Source organism: Protopterus annectens, chromosome 15.part0, assembly GCF_019279795.1.
Source record: "Protopterus annectens isolate FY-2018-M chromosome 15.part0, PAN1.0, whole genome shotgun sequence".
Taxonomy (NCBI): Eukaryota; Metazoa; Chordata; order Ceratodontiformes; family Protopteridae; genus Protopterus; species Protopterus annectens.
In genome coordinates, this window is record NC_056749.1 from 196,711,058 (window position 1) to 196,729,601 (window position 18,544).

General features: G+C 46.0%; 1 protein-coding gene across 1 annotated transcript in view; it reads left to right on the plus strand.

The window, feature by feature from the left end:
* The window catches only part of UPRT (uracil phosphoribosyltransferase homolog), a 400,044-nt gene that overhangs the window by 201,455 nt on the left and 180,045 nt on the right, over positions 1-18,544 (plus strand). The window contains exon 5 of the mRNA XM_044057690.1: positions 2,118-2,279. Within this exon, the coding sequence (XP_043913625.1) occupies positions 2,118-2,279 (162 nt within the window). The remainder of the gene's footprint in view (positions 1-2,117; positions 2,280-18,544) is intronic.

Consider the following 18,544-nt stretch of genomic DNA (forward strand, 5'->3'; position numbering starts at 1 on the left):
TGCCTCACAAGTAGTCTTTCAATGTGAGAGTGGCAGAGAGGATTTTCCTTTGGTGGGGACAGCTAGGCTGTGATCCATTTGTCTCTCCCCCCTTAACCACAATGCAGCAGGTTCTTTACCCTGATCCCTCAAGTGGGGAGTCACTGAGATGCTGTAGTCCATGATTGGCCTTCTTGTCTTCTTTATGCTTACCCACCATTACCTTTCATTCCCAAATTTCTACAGAAAGCATTCTGGTTGAAAAGCACAGTTATCCTCATTTCAATCTTCTGGTCTCCTCAGATTTGGTTCCGGTTTTTCTGGTCTTGGTCTCACCTTCTACATATTCAGTGGATACTGGATCCAACTCCAGGACTCTCACCTGATAAGTATGACTCAGCCGGACTTAACAGGTCTCAAATTGACCCCATGTTTTCTCCAATTCCATTGATTGCTAGACAGCCCAGATTCTCCTTCCTAATATGTCATATTTTATCTTCATGAAAAGCTTCTATTAGAACAATTTACAAAAGCAAATGGAAGAGATTTGTTTTTTGTGCCCTTAGCAAGAACCTGGACCCTTTCCAGCACAGGTGCCATCTCTCCTTGAATTTTTAGCTTCAATGTGTGTGCTAGCTTTTCAGCTATTAAAGTGCAGTTGGCTGCCATTTGTTATTTCCAACTGGGCGAAAATAACTCTACCTTAACTTCGTCTAAACTATGTAAAGCCTTTCTCAAGGGAGCCATTTTACTTAGAACCCTATTAAAGGATCCTGCCTTCCTTAGGATTTAACTGTCATGTTTCAGGCCTTGCTTGACACTAGCTCCCTTCAAACCTTCAGCCAAAGCAGAACTAAATTTTTTATCTTGGAAAACCATTTTTCTGGTCACTATTACCTCTGCTAGAAGAATGTCTGAACTCCAGGCTCAATCTTATAAGCCTCCTTACCTGTTTTCTCACAGTGAATAGGGTATGTTCGGGAACAAATCCATCCCCTTTGCTTAAGGTGGCTCCTGAATCCAACATAAGCCAGGTCAGTAATTTACCAGTTTTCTTTCCTAGCTTCTCAATGGAGAATGCTCCACCTTTTGAAATGTGGATAGGCAACTGTGCTTATCTTCATAGAGCCAAAGACTTCAGGAAAGCCAACCAGTTATTTTTCATTTTGTCCTTACAGATTGGGCAAATCATTATCTAAGAATGAATGCATTTCCTTTGTTTATAGTGTATAAAAAAAAAAAAAAAGGATCTATCCTTGCACATGCCTCCAACAGCTCATTCCATGAGGTCTGTGTCAGTTTTTTCAGCCTTTTGGTCAAGGGCTTCCCTAGATGATGTTTGCACAGCTGCAACTTGGACTGATTCTCGCACCTTTATTATTCATTACAAATTAGATTTGATTTCCAGGAGCAGAGCAGCCTTTGGCTCTGCAGCTCTCCTGAATATCCTTCCATGAGGGCATCCCAATGTTAGAGTAGCTGCGGACTGTGTCCCATTAGTTGAGAAATTAATTGAAAGAACAACATCAGATAAAAAAAAGCTATGTACTCAACATAAAGTTCCATCTGTGTTATCCATTTTCATTTTTCCTCAACTTCCTGCCCACCTACCCTTATTTTTTGCTTTTGGAAAGGTTTAGAAGTTGTACAGAAGCCTCTCTTCTTAGTTTGAGCTTCAGCTTAATTTTTTCTTTGTAAGTTTGTAAACTTGTATAATAGATTGTCCCTTTATGTCTGTGGGCAGTAAATTCGATCTGAGGTATGTTAGCTTGGTGGGGCATTATGGGTAAAAGAAGGAGCTTGACAGCTCTTGGATCCATTGACTTGGTAGAAATGGCTGAGTCGGATTTGAGTCTTAGATCCAAACCCATCAGTTGAGGAAGAATTAAAATAGACAACTCCGATATAATTTTATGGTGAGTGCATACCATTTTTTAAGAGAGAGAAACATAGTACATGCCTATAAAAAAAAAATCCATTCAGTTGTATAAAAGGTACAGTAATTTTATTACATTAGAGTATCACTGATGGTCCTGCATTGGGGTAGCCTGTAATGCCTAGAGCTTGATTTGAAAGTCAGAATGTGAGCTTATAACTGGTTACTGTCACAGTGTCTGTGTCTTGATAATTTATTTAAGGTGAAGCAATGGAACAAGGCTTACGAGACTGCTGTCGATCCATACGAATAGGGAAAATCCTGATCCAAAGTGATGAAGAGACACAAAAAGCCAAAGTTTATTATTCAAAATTTCCACCGGACATATACAGGAGAAAAGTTCTGCTTATGTACCCAATATTAAGTAAGTGCGTTTTTGTTTGTACCTAAGATTTTGTATTACAGACAACAAAAGCATTCTGGTTTCATCACAGGGAAAAACATATTTAAATGTTCTTTTCCTTTTTGGAGAATTATAGCTCATATTTTCATAAGTGATAATATGTGTAATATGTGCTGAAAACTGGAACTGGTATGCTATTCTAAAATTCAGAGCTGGTATTTTTTATTTTTATTTTATTATTATTATTTATTATTTTTTTTTACACATTCCGCCATCTAGGGATAAAGCCAATTCCTCAGACATTTCTTATAGCTTGGTTCAGAATTGTGATTGTGTTGCTGCATTAAGTTTGAATATATGATCTTCTGTGTTAATTTGTGTTGTAATAAAATTGAAAGTTTTCATTAGTTTAAAATACTATATTGGCATGTTAAACATGCTATGTTTCAGTTAGCTTTTATAATTCAGAAGTTTCTGGATATTAAGTAGTCTGTCACATGATGAATTCATTTAATTTAAACATTATATGTATTAATATTTTTGTTGATCACTGAAGAAGCTGTAGTGTGACACAGATATCTGGTGTTTATGTTGGTATATCTAAGAGCGCCTTTATCTTTAGTGTGGAGCTGAATTTTCTATTTTTTGGGTTTGAGTTTTTTGTCTCTTTGCAGCCCAGCCACTGTGGATGCACAAGTCAGTACATTTCTTTGTGCCAGTCCCAAATGGGGAGCTTTACACCAGGAAGGGCTCCTGGTGTAAAACTTTTGTCAAATTATGTTTGAGGACAATAATACAGATTTCCATACCTAGTCAGTCGAGGCCCAGGTTAACAACGACCGCCACCAGTACTGTTAACCAACAGGTTGTTGGTGGAAATTGGGCTACTGTTGGCCAAAGGAGGAGAAAGAGGGGGAAGGCATGCCCAAAGGTGGGAAAAGAGGAGGAAGGTTATGAGTGTGGTAGTGAGGGTAGGAACTTTGAATGTTGAGAGTATGACTTCTAAGTGGTGGTGAGTGTACCAAAGGGTGAGAGAGTGGTGATTGGAGCAGATTTCAATGGACATGTTGGTTAAGGGAACAGAGGGGATGTGGAAGTGATGGATAGGTATGGTATTAAGGAGAGGAATACAGAAAGTCAGATGGTAGTGGATTTTGCGAAAAGGATGGACATGGCAGTGGTGAATATGTATTTTAAGAAGAGGGAGAAGCATAGAGTGACATACAAGACTGGAGGAAGATGCACACAGGTGGATTATATCCAATGCAGGAGGGCCAGTATGAAGAAGACTGGAGACTGTAAAGTGGTGACAGTGGAAAGCGTAGTTAGGCAGCATAGATGATGGTCTGTAGGATGACGTGGGCGATCATAAAGAGGAGGAGGAGAGTGAGGGCAATGCCAAGGATCAAATGGTGGAGGCTGAAAAAGAAAGATTGTGAGATGGAGTTCAGGGAAGAGTTAAAAGACAGGCACTGGTTGGCAGTGAAGAGTTACTGAAGAGCTGGGTAACTACAACAGTGCTGGTAAGGGAGACCGCTAGCATGGTTCTTTTTTGACATCTGGGCAGAGGAAAGAGGACAAGGAGACCTGGTGGTGGAAAGAGGAAGCGCTGGAGAGTATACAGAGAAAGAGGTTGGCGAAGAAGTGGGATTGTTAGAGATGAAAGTATACAGAAGTATAAGGAGATGAGGTGTATGGTGAAGAGAGAGGTGGTGAAGGCTAAGAATAAGGTGCATGGAGAGTTGTGTGAAAGATTGGACACTAAGGAGGGAGAAAATGACCTGTACCAGTTGGCTAGACAGAGGGACCAAGCTGGGAAAGATGTGCAGCAGGTAAGGGTGATAAAGGATAACATGGGAAGCATACTCACAAGCAAGGAGTGTATTGAGCACATGGGAAAAGTACTTTGAGGTGCTGATGAATGAAGAAAATGAGAGAGAGAAGGTTGGAAGTGCAACTGATTAGCAAGAAGGAAGTAAGGACAACTTGAAGAGGATGAAGATTGGAAAGGCTGTTGGTGCAGATGATATATCTGTGGAAGCATGAAGGTGTTTAGGAGAGATGGCAGTGGAGTTTTTAAACCAGATTGTTTAATGAATTCTTTGAAAGTGAGAAGATGCCTGAGAAGTGCTTTGGTACCGATTTTTAAGAATAAGGGTGGTGTGCATATCTGTAGTAACTACAGAGGGACAAAATTGATCAGTCACAGCATGAAATTATGGGAAAGAGTAGTGGAAGCTAGGTAAAGAAGGGAGGTGATGATTAGTGAGCAGCAATATGGTTTCATGCAGGGAAAGAGTACTACAGATGCGATGTTTGCTGTGAGGGTGGTGTTGAAGTATAGAGGGTCAGAAGGAATTACATTGTGTCTTTGTGGACTTGGAGAAAGCATATGACAGGGTGCCTAGATAGGAGTTGTGGTATTGTTTGAGGAAGTCGGGAGTGGCAGACAAGTATGTAAGAGTGGTATAGGATATATGTATGAGGGTAGTGTGACATTTGTGAGGTCTGCTGTAGGTGTGACTGATACATTCGGGGTGGACGTGGGATTACATCAAGGATCAGCTCTGAGCACTTTCTTATTTGCATTGGTGATGGACTGGTTAAGGTCAGATAAGAGTCCCCGTGGACTGTGTGTTTGCGGATGACATTGTGGTCTGTAGTGAGAGTAGGGAATAGGTTGAGGAGACCCTGGAGAGGTAGATATATGCTCTAGAGAGGAGAGGAATGAAGGTCAACAGGACTAAGACAGAATATTTGTGTGTGAGTGAGAGGGAGGCTAGAGGAATGGTGAGGCTGCAGGGAATAGAGGTGGCAAAGGTGAATGAGTTTAAATACTTGGGATCAACAGTTCAGAGTAATGGAGAAGTGTGGAAGAGAGGTGAACAGGAGAGTAGAGGCAGGTTTGGAGTGGGTGGAGAAGAGTGTCAGGAGTGATTTGTGACAGACTGGTACCAATAAGAATGAAAGGGAAGGTCTACAAGAGGGTAGTGAGACCAGCTATGTTATATGGGTTGGAGACGGTGTCACTGATGAAAAGACAGGAGTCAGAGATGGAGGTGGCAGAGTTAAAGATGTTAAGATTTGCAATGAGTGTGTTGAGGATGGACAGGATTAGGAATTAATATATTAGAGGGTCAGCTCAGGTTGGATGGTTTGGAGACAAAGCCAGAGAGGTGAGATTGTGTTTGTTTGGACATGTACTGAGGAGGGATGCTGGGTATATTGAGAGAAGGACGACAAGGATGGAGCTGCCATGTACGAGGAAAAGAGGAAGGCCTAAGATAAGGTTTATGGATGCGGTAAGAGGACATGCAGTGGTTGGTCTGACAGAGCAAGATGCAGAGGACAGGAAGAAATGGAAACAGGTGATCTGCTGTGGCGACCCCCAGCGGGAACAGACTAAAGAAGTTTTTATCTCTCTGCACTGAGTTTGGTCCGTGCTTTCATTATGTGAACCTTGTAGAGTAACTTTGGGTAGAGAAAGTGTGTAATGTGCTTTGAAATGTGTTGTTGCATTGTGATATGTGGGAATATTCTGACAGCAATTGACCAGGAGAAACACTCTAATGCAGTCAGTAATCTGAATTGGGTTTTCATTTGCCAAATACCCAGAAATGTCATGCACTAAAAGGAGGTTCCTAGTCCTATGGTTTTCGGGAAATTATTTGATCATCTGCAAGATCATCTGAAAAGAAGACCCTGGAAGCGTGGAGAACATAGGCCTGTTCAGGCTAAATAGTGCAGTTTACAAGGGTAGTAGCTATAATGGAGATGTATGACCTGGGCAAGGCCAGCAGTCATCCAGTGTTTCTCTGGTCTGTTAGAGAGGCTGTGTAGGCTCTATAATAATACCAGAAAGGTGTTGCTTTTTCAGCTGTAAGTCAAGCCATGCCAAAGGGGTGTGGTTTATTTAATTTGGAAATGAGAACCCAAAAAAGTACTTTTCAATTTAAAAAAAAAAGCCTAATTAGTTGTTTACAGTAAACCTGTGTTATTTTATTGCAATTAGTGCCTTCAGGGATTCTTGAAGCTTGTAATGCATATTTGTGTAAGTATATATGTGGTATCTGTGTGTGTACCTATATGTATGTGTATGTATATATATATATGTGTATATATATATATATATATATATATATATATATATATATATATACACACATATATATATATGTGTGTGTATATGTATGTATGTACATATATATATATATATATATATATATATATATATATATATATACACATACATATACATATTTGTATGCATATATACACATATGAGCCCCCTGTGTTTTACTGAACGTACATTTACCTGAAAAACTAAGGGGGTGTGATATAATGTCAATGATAAGGATAGCCAAACAGTGGAAATGTCGAAGGTATGGACTGTTGTTACAGATAAGTGGGGGTGAGAGTGTGCGTGTGTTTGTGTGCACATTAGGGTTAGTGTCGGGGATGAGTGAAAGATGGAAGCTCTGTTTGTGTATTTTGGGGTAAGAATTAGGTTAGGGTATGTATGGTAGTGTGTGTGTCTGAGTCTGTCTTGTACAATGGCATTGTTACGATAAGGTTTTAATGTTAAGGTGTAAGGTTAGGTTTGTAGGAAGGGGGCAGTGTTAGGATTAGCACCCATTACTGAGGTAGTGCGGGGGGTGATGTCACTGGGTCCTATTATGTTGCTTGCACTAATTCTACCAGTGTTTCTGGGACTTCAAACCGCCACAGGACTGCCTGAATCAACTTTCTTGGGACTATGCTTTTTCCAAGTCTGGGAATGCCCAGATGGACTTTTTCCTCTTCTCTAGCTTCTTCTCAACTGTCTGTCAAGCTTTAGTATTTGTCACACTCAAACATTGGGTCAGTTATCCTGCATCCTGATCTGAATTCAAACTGCTCGTCTTCCATCTTACCTTTTACTACTCTGTATATCCGTTTATCAGTCTCTCTCTCTCCAGAGCTTTCATGCAGTGTGACAGGTCTTTGATACCTGTGTAGTGCCCATAGTTGTGGAAATTGCCTTTGTTCTTTTACACTGGCACTAGTATGCTCCTTCTCCAGTCGTCTAGGATATGCCTTTCTCTTCACACTGCTATGAGTTCCCTCAGGAGGCATTTGTGCCGCATCTCATCCAACATCTGTGTCATATCTGCTGTGACCTAATCTGAGAATGTTGCTTTCCATTATTTCATTTTCCTTATTGCTGTTCTTCTGTGGTGTGCTCCTCTTCTTTCATCATAGGCTGTGTAAAGCAGTATAGTTTCTGTGGGGTTTTCTTAATTCAGAAGCTGCTGGAAGTGTGGGGTGGTGAGCAGCTTGCTGCTAACATCACTTAAGAACGGTGTCTTCCTTTATCTTTTTGTCTTTGCCTTGCAGCCTGATAGTTTTTGTGCCACCTACCCAGTCACTTTCCAGAAGCTGATAGAGTGCCTCTGATGCCCTGTTCTTTGCTATTGCAACCTCTTTCTTAGCATGTTTGTTACCCAACCCCTATTCCTTCCTGGCCTTGTCTGTCTTTACTATCTCCCACTTTTTCCTGCGCTACTCTTTTCTTTTGACTTCTTGGATATCTGCATTCCACCACCAGCTTTCCTTATGTACCTACTTGCTATACCTGGCTTGGCCACCTATCTATTCTGTAGTCTTCACACACAATGTTTTGAGGCACAGCCATTCTTCTTCAACTCTTATTTCCTCCTCTTCATGGGGTGCTAGAGCCCTGAGTTATTCCTTTAACTGTTGTGCCGTCTGTTCAGTCAACTTCCAGGTCTCCAGCCTGGTCTCTGTTGACCTTAGAGCCTTCTCTGACCACTGCTTGCAGTTGATTGTGGCAACCAGTGGATCTGAAGTAGGGATTTCATTTGTCAGCAACCTGTGGGTCTTGGATCCGATATCGGATCCGAGCCGGCAACTTGTTTCAAGCTAATGGATCCGAGCTCCTAGCTCCTCCCTTCACCCATAATCCCTTGCTAACCCTCCATGACCTCAGATCTAGTTTGCCGCGCTTGTGGATAACTGGATCCCCTTGAGCTCAGCAAGTGAATTGTCAGATAAGTTTATTTTTCTGTCAAACTTTCCTTTTTTGTTTCAAAAAATAAAGTGTGTTGGTGTTAGGTACCCTTTAGTACAAATTATATTTCTTTAATTAGTTTTTTCCCTCCCTTCGTTTGGTTGTTAGTGTGTGTGTGTGTGTGTGTGTGTGTGTGTGTGTGTGTGTGTGTGTGTGTGTGTGTGTGTGTAGTTCTACCTTTTACTTTTAAGAATGGCTGAGGCCCCAAAAGCCATTTTTTCGAAATGTACCGAGTGTGGCCATAAGCTCTCCCCGGCTGATGGCCACACTCGTGCGCTCGTGCCTTGGGGTTGAACACCTCTCCTCAGGCTGTACCATTTGTGCAGCGTTCAACCCCAGGGCACTGAAAGAGCAGAGGTCGAAGCTGGTCTTGGCGGAACTTTTACCCCCGGACTTGGCTCCGGCCTCCCCTGCTCCCGTGGCCCCACCACAGCCCGTGGTTGCTGCCATTCCTGCCCCCCTTCCTCCGTCCGGGACTCAAACTCCCGCTAAAGCGTCTGAGGACAGGGAGGCCAGGAGGGAGAAACAGAGGGAGAAGCACCACAAGCGGCGGGCCGAGACCTCCGTTTCGGCCCCGTCAGCTAAGCGGGCTTCTCCCTCCACTGCTCCGATCCCCTTGTTTCTCCCCGGGGCCCGAGGAGGAGGAGGCCCGATCTCCGTCGATGGCATCGAGGTGGCATTCCAGGCCTGCCTCGGTGACCTCTTCGAGATCTACTTTTAGTATGTCCGATGCAGACTTGGACCGGATGATGTGAAGGTTCATCCAGGCCCAGCTGCAGATGGGAGTGCTCTTGCCTCCCCCCCCCCCCTTTGGGGGGCAGCTCGACACCTTTTTTCCACCCTATTGCTCCTTCTCCGACCCGCTATCTGGGTTTGGAGCGTTGGAGCCGGGGGTGGGTCGGCGCCGACAGTACTCTGTACTTCGGATCCGACCCTGCCCTCGAGCCTGTCGGATCCGACCTCTTGGAGCCGTGGCCCGAGCTTCGGATCCGAGGGATTCAGTGTGCCTTCGGCTCCATCCAGGTCAGAGTGCACTGGTCTTTCGGATCCGATGGTCTTGGCGCCGGTTCTGATCCCTTCATCGGATCCGAGTGGGAGCCAACTTTCGGATCCAAGAGAGAGTGGTTCTCCCTCGGCCTTCGATGTTGTGGAGAGGGCTCTTTTGAGAGTATCCGGACCCCCGGTCCTTGTTTCGGCTCCTCCCTGCACTCCCTCTCTGCTGGGCCAGGCTTCCATCACCGGCCAAAGGGACAGCCTGCTTCATTGTCACAGATGGTTCCATTGGAACAAGATGTCGCTGGCGAGGCCTCCTCAGACAGCCCCCCCCCCCCCCCCGAGGAAGTGCCCCGCAAGCATAAGTGCAAGAGGAGGCACGTGGACTCCCCTGAGTCCTTAACCGAGGACACGGACTTGGAAGAAGGGGAAGGCTCCCCAAGATCGCCCCCTGAGGATGTCTCCTTTGGAGACATCCTGGAGATGCTGAGGATCAGAGGTGAGTGGCCTGCCCCCAAGTCTTCCGACGAGTCCGTGTTTCTGGAGGCATTCGAAGCAGGCCTGTCTACCTCTTGGGTGTCCCCTCCGGCTGACCCCCTGGTGGACCTCATTACCACCAGGGCGTGGAAGGATTCGGACACCGTGGAGCCAATACCAAAACGCCTGGACAAAATACTTTGCCCCCCCTCGGACCGTTCACACTGGAGTAAGGGCCCCCCCGTAGATGCCATGTTGACGGCGGCAGCCACGAATAGGGAATTGGCTCAGGAGAGCCCCTCAGTCCATCCACCGAGCAAGGAGTCCCTCTCGATGGACCGCTTAGGGAAGCGAGTTTTTAGTTCAGCAACCTTCTCGGTAAGGTCTCTGAACTATATGGCACATGTCATCAGGATGCAGCGGGATCTTATCAAAGAATACGCTGCCTCCCCTCCTGAGTCCATGTCGGCGGATGACAAGCAATTGTACTCCACCCGTATGGCCACTCTGAGATAAATTTCTAATACCTCTATGCGGCTATTGTCCCACGCTACAGAGGGAGCCGCTAGGGCTAGCGGAGCAGGCCTAGTCATGAGACGTCAGGCCTGGCTCCGTCATTGTGACTTTGCGGAGCCCTTTAAAGTGTCCTTTGCGAATGCCCCTTTCGATGGTTCTGCCCTGTTTGGCAAAACGGTTCGCGAGACACTTGTCCAGAGCAAGAAGGACAGGAAGACGTTGTCTGCCGTCTGAGTCTGCTTCTCTGCTCCCCAGCGGTCCTTTTCGAAGTACCAAAAGGGTCAGAAGAAGATGTGGTTCCGGAAATCGCAACATTCCCAACCCGCTCCAGACAACCAGTCCTACAGTGGCAGAGGAGGACAGGGAGGACGCCTCCCCAGGGACAGAGGGGCTCCGAGAAACTTTGGGTCCAGAGAACCTTTCTCTGAGCGGCCCGCGCAGCAGCCCTGAAGGGTTGACGGCTGCTCCACTCTGGAGGCAGTCGGGGGGCGCTTCTCGGAGCACCTAGCGGCATGGGAGTCCATCACTACAGACCGCTGGGTGCTTCGCATTATATCCAGAGGGTACAAAATACCATTACTCCATGTCCCCAAACTCAAAAACCTCCCCGATGTACCACCCGATCAGAGGGTGGCCGCAGCTGCAGAAATTCAGCAGCTGCTAAGAAAAAGAGCCATCCAGCCCGTCCCCCAAGACCAGCTTAGATTAGGGTTCTACTCCAGGTTCTTTTTGGTGCCAAAAAAGACGGGGGACTTGAGACCGATTCTAGACCTTTCCCGCTTGAACCTGTCAGTAACCAAGGAAAAATTCCGAATGGTCACTCTTCAATCTATTCTTCCCCTTTTAAGGGAAAACCATTGGATGTGCTCTATAGACCGCAAGGATGCGTACTACCACATTCTAATGGACAGACGATCCTGGAGGTTCCTCCGCTTCCGGCTGGGAGCCAGTCACTATCAGTTCAGGGTCCTTCCCTTTGGCCTCACCACAGCCCCCCAGGGTGTTCACCAAGGTATTAGCAGTGATTGCGGCCCACCTGAGACTCCAGGGAATACAGGTCTTTCCGTACCTGGACGACTGGCTCCTGACCGCCTCAACAAGGCATCTACTTTGCTCAGCCAGAGATTTCTTTCTCCGCCTAGCCCCACAGTTAGGCATTACCATCAATGTCGACAAATCCCTTCTGGCTTAGAATTCATAGGCGCCAGAATAAACACCACAGAGCTACGAGCCTTCCTAACCTCCGAGAGAATACGGAATTTACAACTCCATGTGCGGGCTATCCTCCAATCAGAGACTTCTCCAGCGGAATTGGTTTTGAGGGCACTAGGCTCCATGGCGGCAGCGATTACGCTTCTCCCATGTGCCCGTCTGAACATACGGGTACTGCAATGGACACTTCTAGTGCAATGGTCCTTTCTATCCCTTCCTCTTCACCACCCCATTGCTATCAGCAAGGCTTGCAGGAGGGCTCTATTATGGTGGCTCCAAGCCTCGGACCTCCATACGGGCCGTCCCTTCTGCACCTCTCCCCCTCTCGCCACGGTGACCACGGACGCCTCCCACCTCGGGTGGGGGGGCATTATTCAGGCAGGACAGTCCAAGGCACATGGAACGACACAGAGACCTCCCTGCATATCATCGTTCTGGAGATGAGAGCGGTGCTGTTTGCGTTGCAAGCACTTCAGGATCTCCTCCCCATAGGAACGATTGCGATTCAGTCGGACAACATGTCGGTTGTCTGGTACATCAACAAACAGGGGGGACCAGATCTTACCCCCTATGCCGCGAAGCCATGAGAGTATGGGAATGGGCGATCTCCACCAACCGCTTTCTCATTGCAATGCACATTCCGGGATGGACCAACATCCTAGCGGACAAGCTCAGTCACACCCTTCTTACCCCGTACGAGTGGTCTCTCAATCCACTAGTAGCGAAGCAGATATTCACAATCTGGGGGCAACCCTGCTGCGATCTTTTGCGTCTCCATCAAACACCAAATGCGACAATTTCTTCGCTCTAATCCCCCCTCCAGGGGAAACTACAAGAGACGCTCTGGTGCATGCTTGGCCACCCGGTCTACTTTATGCCTATCCTCCGCTTCCCCTGATGCTGCAACTCTTACAGAAAGCCTCACGGTTGGGGAGCAGGATGATCCTCATTGCCCCATTCTGGCCTCTGCAAATTTGGTTCCCTTACCTGTGGTCTCACCTTGTGAATCCTCCTTGGATTCTAGATCCCACTCCGGATCTCATCTCCCATCCATTGAACTTACCGACCCCAAACCTGGGCAATCTGAAACTGACAGCTTGGTTGCTCCAGTTCCACTCCTAGTTAGGACTCCCGGTATCTCTTCACCAGTCAAAAAAAAACATCCTTGTGGCAGCGCATAAGCCTTCCACCAGGAAAGTGTACTACAGTAAATGGAAACGTTTTTCCATCTGGGCGGAGCATCATGATCTAGATCCCTTTACGGCTCCTCTTCCGTCTATATTAGACTGCCTAACCGAGCTCTTTCAGGAAGGTGCTAGTTGTTCAACTGTCAAAGTGCAATTGTCAGCCATATCACATTACCATGTGGGACATGATTCAGGGCCTTTGATGTCGGCCAAGTTGTGTAAAACCTTTCTCAAGGGCACCTTCTTACTTAGACCTCCTATAAAGGAAGCCGTGCCACCATGGGATCTTGCACTAGTTCTTCAAGCCTTGACTGCTCCACCTTTTGAACCCGCTGCTTCAGTAGATCTCAAATTCTTGTCTTGAAAAACAGCATTTCTTGTAGCCATCACTTCAGCAAAGAGAGTTTCGGAGCTTCAAGCTCTTTCTGTGAAGCCTCCTTATTTGATCTTTCACCCAGACAGAGTGTACCTCAAGATCAATCCCTCTTTTCTTCCCAAGATAGCATCAGAAACCAACATAAATCAATCCATAAATTTACCTGTTTTCTTCCCTAAATATCAGAATAAGGGAGAGTACAAGCTGCACTCATTAGATGTTCATAGGCAGCTTCGTTTTTATACTCATAGAACAGCTGGCCATAGGCAATCCGACCAGCTGTTCGTTTCCTTTGCCAAATTTAATTTGGGGAAAGCAATTTCAAAAGTATCTTTATCACGCTGGATTTCTCAATGTATCCTTTTGGCGTATCAAGTCTCTGGGAGACCCGCACCAGAAGGAGTTCGTGCTCATTCCACCCGCTCCGATGTTCATCGTGCATACAGCTGCAGTCATAACAGATGGGTTCTCCTGCCATCAGGCGGGTCCTCGGTCGGCCGAATTCCAATGTGTAGGTCCGGCGTCGGTTGTCATCGCTTTCTTTCCTGACGTCAGTGCGACAGGGGTATGTAAGACACAGCCGACGCCATTTTCTTCAGTCTTTTTTGCCGTGCGGTGCCCGAAGCAGAAGCAGTTCGCAAGTGCCGGTCGGCCAGCTCCTGAAATTACGAAAATTTGGAAACCGAAGTCTTCTTTAAAGCTAAGTACCCCGTTGGGGAAAGTTTTCTTGCCTCAGACCGATGTCAGACAAAGTTAACAATTATATTTCTTGTGGGAAGCAAATACCGCATAAGGATTTCCATTCCCTCTGTATACCTTGTTTAGGCCCAGACCACGACGTCTCGGGCTGTCGCTTTTGCGCTACTTTCAATAAACTCACTATTAAACGTCGGGCGGAGTTCGCCCAGCACTTTTTTGGTAAAGCTTTTGATTATAAAATGTCGTCGGAGACTCCGACTACCATTTTGTCCAAAAAACGCAAGGACAAAGACCGACACGCAAGGTCCGCGGTCTCCACCGACACCACGCCAAAACCGGCTACACGTGGTCCGGTTCTCAGCGAGGTGCCTAAGCAGCCCCTGACTACCGACGACACTTCTCTGGCGGTGTCTTCTGTAACCGAGACCGCAGGTGCCTCGGCCCATACCCAGACTACAGCTACTGAAGCCACTGTGAGTGTTGAGCCTCCTAATGTGGACAGGTCCACTTCACCCATGGTGTCTTTAGACCCTCATCTTTCTTTTCCATAAAGGCCTTTACTAAGTCCAAATCAGCCATGCATCCCAAGAGGCCTGTTGCACAGGGCCCATCTCCAGGCCCCATGCCTAAAAAGCAGATGCTAAAAATGGCTGAGGATTTAATTACTCTTATCAGGGGTTCCCAACCCCCTCCGGACAAGAGACCCAGAGTGGAGGAAGATTCTCCCTCTTCTGACCAGGGCTCCATTATTTCAGAACATTCTGATGAAGAGGAACACTCGTACTCCCCTTTTGAAGATTCTGATGCAAAGCAGTCCATTCCTTCTGTATCTCCCCCTGAGGATTTTTCTTTTTGGGAAACCTTGCATACCTTGAGGGAACACTTCCATTGGGAAGGCCAAGACTTTTCTGATTCCAAGAAAAGACTTAGGGAATTTCTTTTGCTACCTCAGCACAGACCTCTGGCGATACCTCCTGTCTTGGACATACTTGATGATGTTTACTCGGAGGCTTGCCTTAATCCGGATTCCCTGCCTCCTGCCCCAGTCGAGCCTGATAGGTACTACAGAGTTCCTGACTCTCACCAATTTCTTTACAAAAGCCATAATGCTGACCCTGAAACCATTTCTCAAGGCCCCAAGGGAATGAAGGCCTCTACTGTTAAGAATCCACTACCTTCCGAAAGAGAGTCTAGATCCTTAGAAAGGTGGGGAAAAAAGGTATATACCTCGGCCACCCTAGCCATGAGGGCCTTAAATTGTCAGTTCTATATGCTTAAATATCAGCAGTTTCTGTTATCACAATTAAGGAATAAAATGTCACAACCTGAACAACCAGATTTGAAGGAGTTGCAGGATATGATGCATAGTGCAGAACAAGTGGGTAAACACACCTTACAATGTGGCTATGATGCTCTAGAGGCCTCAAGTAGAGCTGCTGTTACAGGATCAGTCATTCGTAGACATGCCTGGCTTAGGGAACAAACCTTGCCTGATCATGTTAAAGCTAAACTACTAGATGCTCCTTTACAAAAGGATGTATTATTTGGTACTAATGCTGAGGAGATACTACAGAAAATGGAAGAAAAAGCTAAATCTATGCAAACTGTCAAAGCTTTTCTACAGGTTCAACCACCACGTTTTAGCAGAAATTGGTTTTCAAAACACTGGTCCTTTCCAGCCACGGACAAGCCCCAAAGAGGTAGATACAGGCGCACAAGGGGCAGAGGACAATCTCAAGGATCATATAGAGGCAGACAATGGCAAACTCCAGCACCAAGAGGTGGCGAAGACAGTGCACAACAATACAGGAAACAAACCCATTGACTTTCCCCTTTTCATGCCAAGCAAGTCTCAGCTGGCAGCACCCTTCGGAGGAAAGCTGGCATTATTTACAAGAAATTGGCATGTTATCACAACAGACAAATGGATCCTGGACATTATAAACAGAGGCTACAGATTTCATTTTCACACTCTTCCAAAAATGAGAGGCATGCCGAACCTGCCACACAATCAAAGGGCAGAGGCTCAAATACAAATTTCAAAGCTCATGGACATGAAAGCTATTCAAGAGGTACCTACTCAAGAACAAGGTCAAGGTTTTTATTCCCGACTATTCCTGGTACCAAGGAAAGGAACCGACTGGAGACCCATTTTGGACTTATCCATCCTAAACACATTTCTACTCGTACCAAAATTCAAGATGCTCACCTTACAGCAGCTTCTCCCCATGCTGGGCAAGGAGTCTTGACTGGTAACATTGGACCTCAAGGAGGCATACCTGCATGTCCCAATCAGACAAAGCTGCAGAAGATACCTCAGATTTCTTGCAGGTTCAATCCACTATCAATTCTTTGCATTGCCCTTTGGCTTATCTACTGTGCCCAGAGTATTCACGAAATGCCTGGCATCAGTAATTGCCTACTGCAGACTTCAAGGGATACAAATTTACCCTTATTTGGATGATTGCCTGATCCAGGCGGACAGCAGACACATACTTCTAGAACATCTGGCTTATGTAACACGGTTATTGAATTCTCTGGGATACACAGTCAACAAAGAGAAATCCAGGCTAACACCATCTCAGAAAATAACTTTCCTGGGTGCCAACTTGGACACACACACCCAGATGCCCCTGTTTTTCTAGCGTAAGATAGGCCAACTAACTCAGTACTTCAAAATACTAGCAAATTATACCAGGCTAACTGCAAGGAAAATCCTGCAGGCTCTGGGCTTCATGGCATCTTGCATTCTTCTAATCCCATGTGCAAAGTTGCATATGAGGAAACTTCAATGGTACCTAAAAAACCTATGGTCTCAACACAGCCACAGTTTGGAAACAATAATGCCAATAATCCCATGTTTGCAAAAGGAATTTCTATGGTGGGCCCAAGCATGCCAAACAAACACAGGTCTACCATTCTGCAAGCCTCAAGCAAATCACAACAGATGCCTCAGACTACGCCTGGGGGGCACACATGACAGACAGGTGCATTCAGGGCAAATGGTCCCAAAAGGAATAGCACCTTCACATCAATCAAAAGGAAATGCTAGCAGTGATAAATGCAATTACAGCTTTCAAGGACCTCCTGCATCCAGGGCTATTAATGATAAGAACAGACAACACCACAGTAATGTGGTACATAAACAAACAAGGAGGAACACATTCATACCCCCTGTGCAGGCTAGCCATGTCACTTTGGAACTTGGCTCTGGAATGGCAAATCGAACTTCAAGCACAGTACCTGCCAGGATTGGAAAACACGCTGGCAGACAATCTAAGCAGAAATATGACAGACCCACACGAATGGAAGTTGCATCCTCAAGTGTTTACAAAGATAATCCAAGCGTGGGGAAGACCAGACATAGATCTCTTTGCCTCCCACAGGAATCATCAATTGACAAAGTTCTGCTCAAGGACCTTCCATCCAAAGGCCTGGAGAGTGGACGCCCTTTCTTTCAGTTGGGCAGCATGGACAGTTTATGCCTTCCCACCTTTGCCTCTTCTGCCCAAGGTGCTCTTGAAAGCAAGAGCAGACAGACCGAAGATGATACTGATTGCTCCAGAATGGCCAAGACAACACTGGTACCCACTCCTGAGGAGCCTAACACATACTCCTCCCTGGACCCTACCTCTAATGCCTCTTCTACTGACTCAGCACAGCTACAAAACTCTTCACAGTCAGCTGAAAACACTCAGTCTGGCTGCATGGAAAATTCCTTAACACCACAACAGACCCTACTCTCCAAAGAGGTGCAGGATGTCATTTTGGAGGCCAGAAGGCCATCTACTAGAAAGGCTTATTCCTCAAAATGGAAACGGTTTTGCGCTTGGAATGAGAAAAAAGGCCAGGATCCTAGAAAACTGAATTTGCCTCAGATATTACAGTATCTAGCTGAGCTGTTGAACAGTGGACTTTCATTTTCCACCATCAAAATTCATGCCTCAGCCATTTCTGCAGAATACAACACTGATCCACCCTTATTCTCTCACTCACTCTTAAGACAGTTCCTCAGAGGGGCCAAGAATATAAGACCTCCAAGGAAACAACCAATACCAGCCTGGGATCTTAATTACATTCTAGAAAAATTAACATTGCCTCCCTTTGAACCAGCTGCCTCAACAGATTTGCAATATTTGTCCTGGAAAACAGCTTTCCTTCTGGCCATTACCTCAGCTCGTAGGGTTTCGGAACTACAAGCCCTCATGGCTGTGCAGCCCTTTCTCATCTTCCATCAGGACAGGGTTTCCCTACGAACAACCCGTCATTTATGCCTAAGGTAGTATCCAGGGTAGCTTTAAATCAGGCCATACACTTACCTACCTTTTACCCCAATCCTCAACACAAAGGGGAATGGCTGCTACATTCCTTAGACATCCATAGACAGCTACGTTACTATTTGGACAGAACAAAGCCTTTCAGGAAATCAGAACAACTCTTTGTGTCCTATGCTGTAGGAGCTCAAGGGAAGCCAATTTCCAAACAGACAATTTCGAAATGGATAGGCCACTGCATACGGTTTTGTTACTCCTTACATGGTAAATCTGTACCTGCAGGCATCAGATCCCACTCCACAAGGGCCACAGCTACCTCTGCAGCCTTCCTCAGAGGAGTACCTACCAAAGATATTTTGGAGGCAGCCACTTGGAGTTCTGTGCATACCTTCACTAAACACTACCACCTACCTTTACACTCCAAAACTAGAGCAGGCTTTGCTACTGCTGTGTTGCAGGGCATTCTGGCTCCTCCCAGTTCC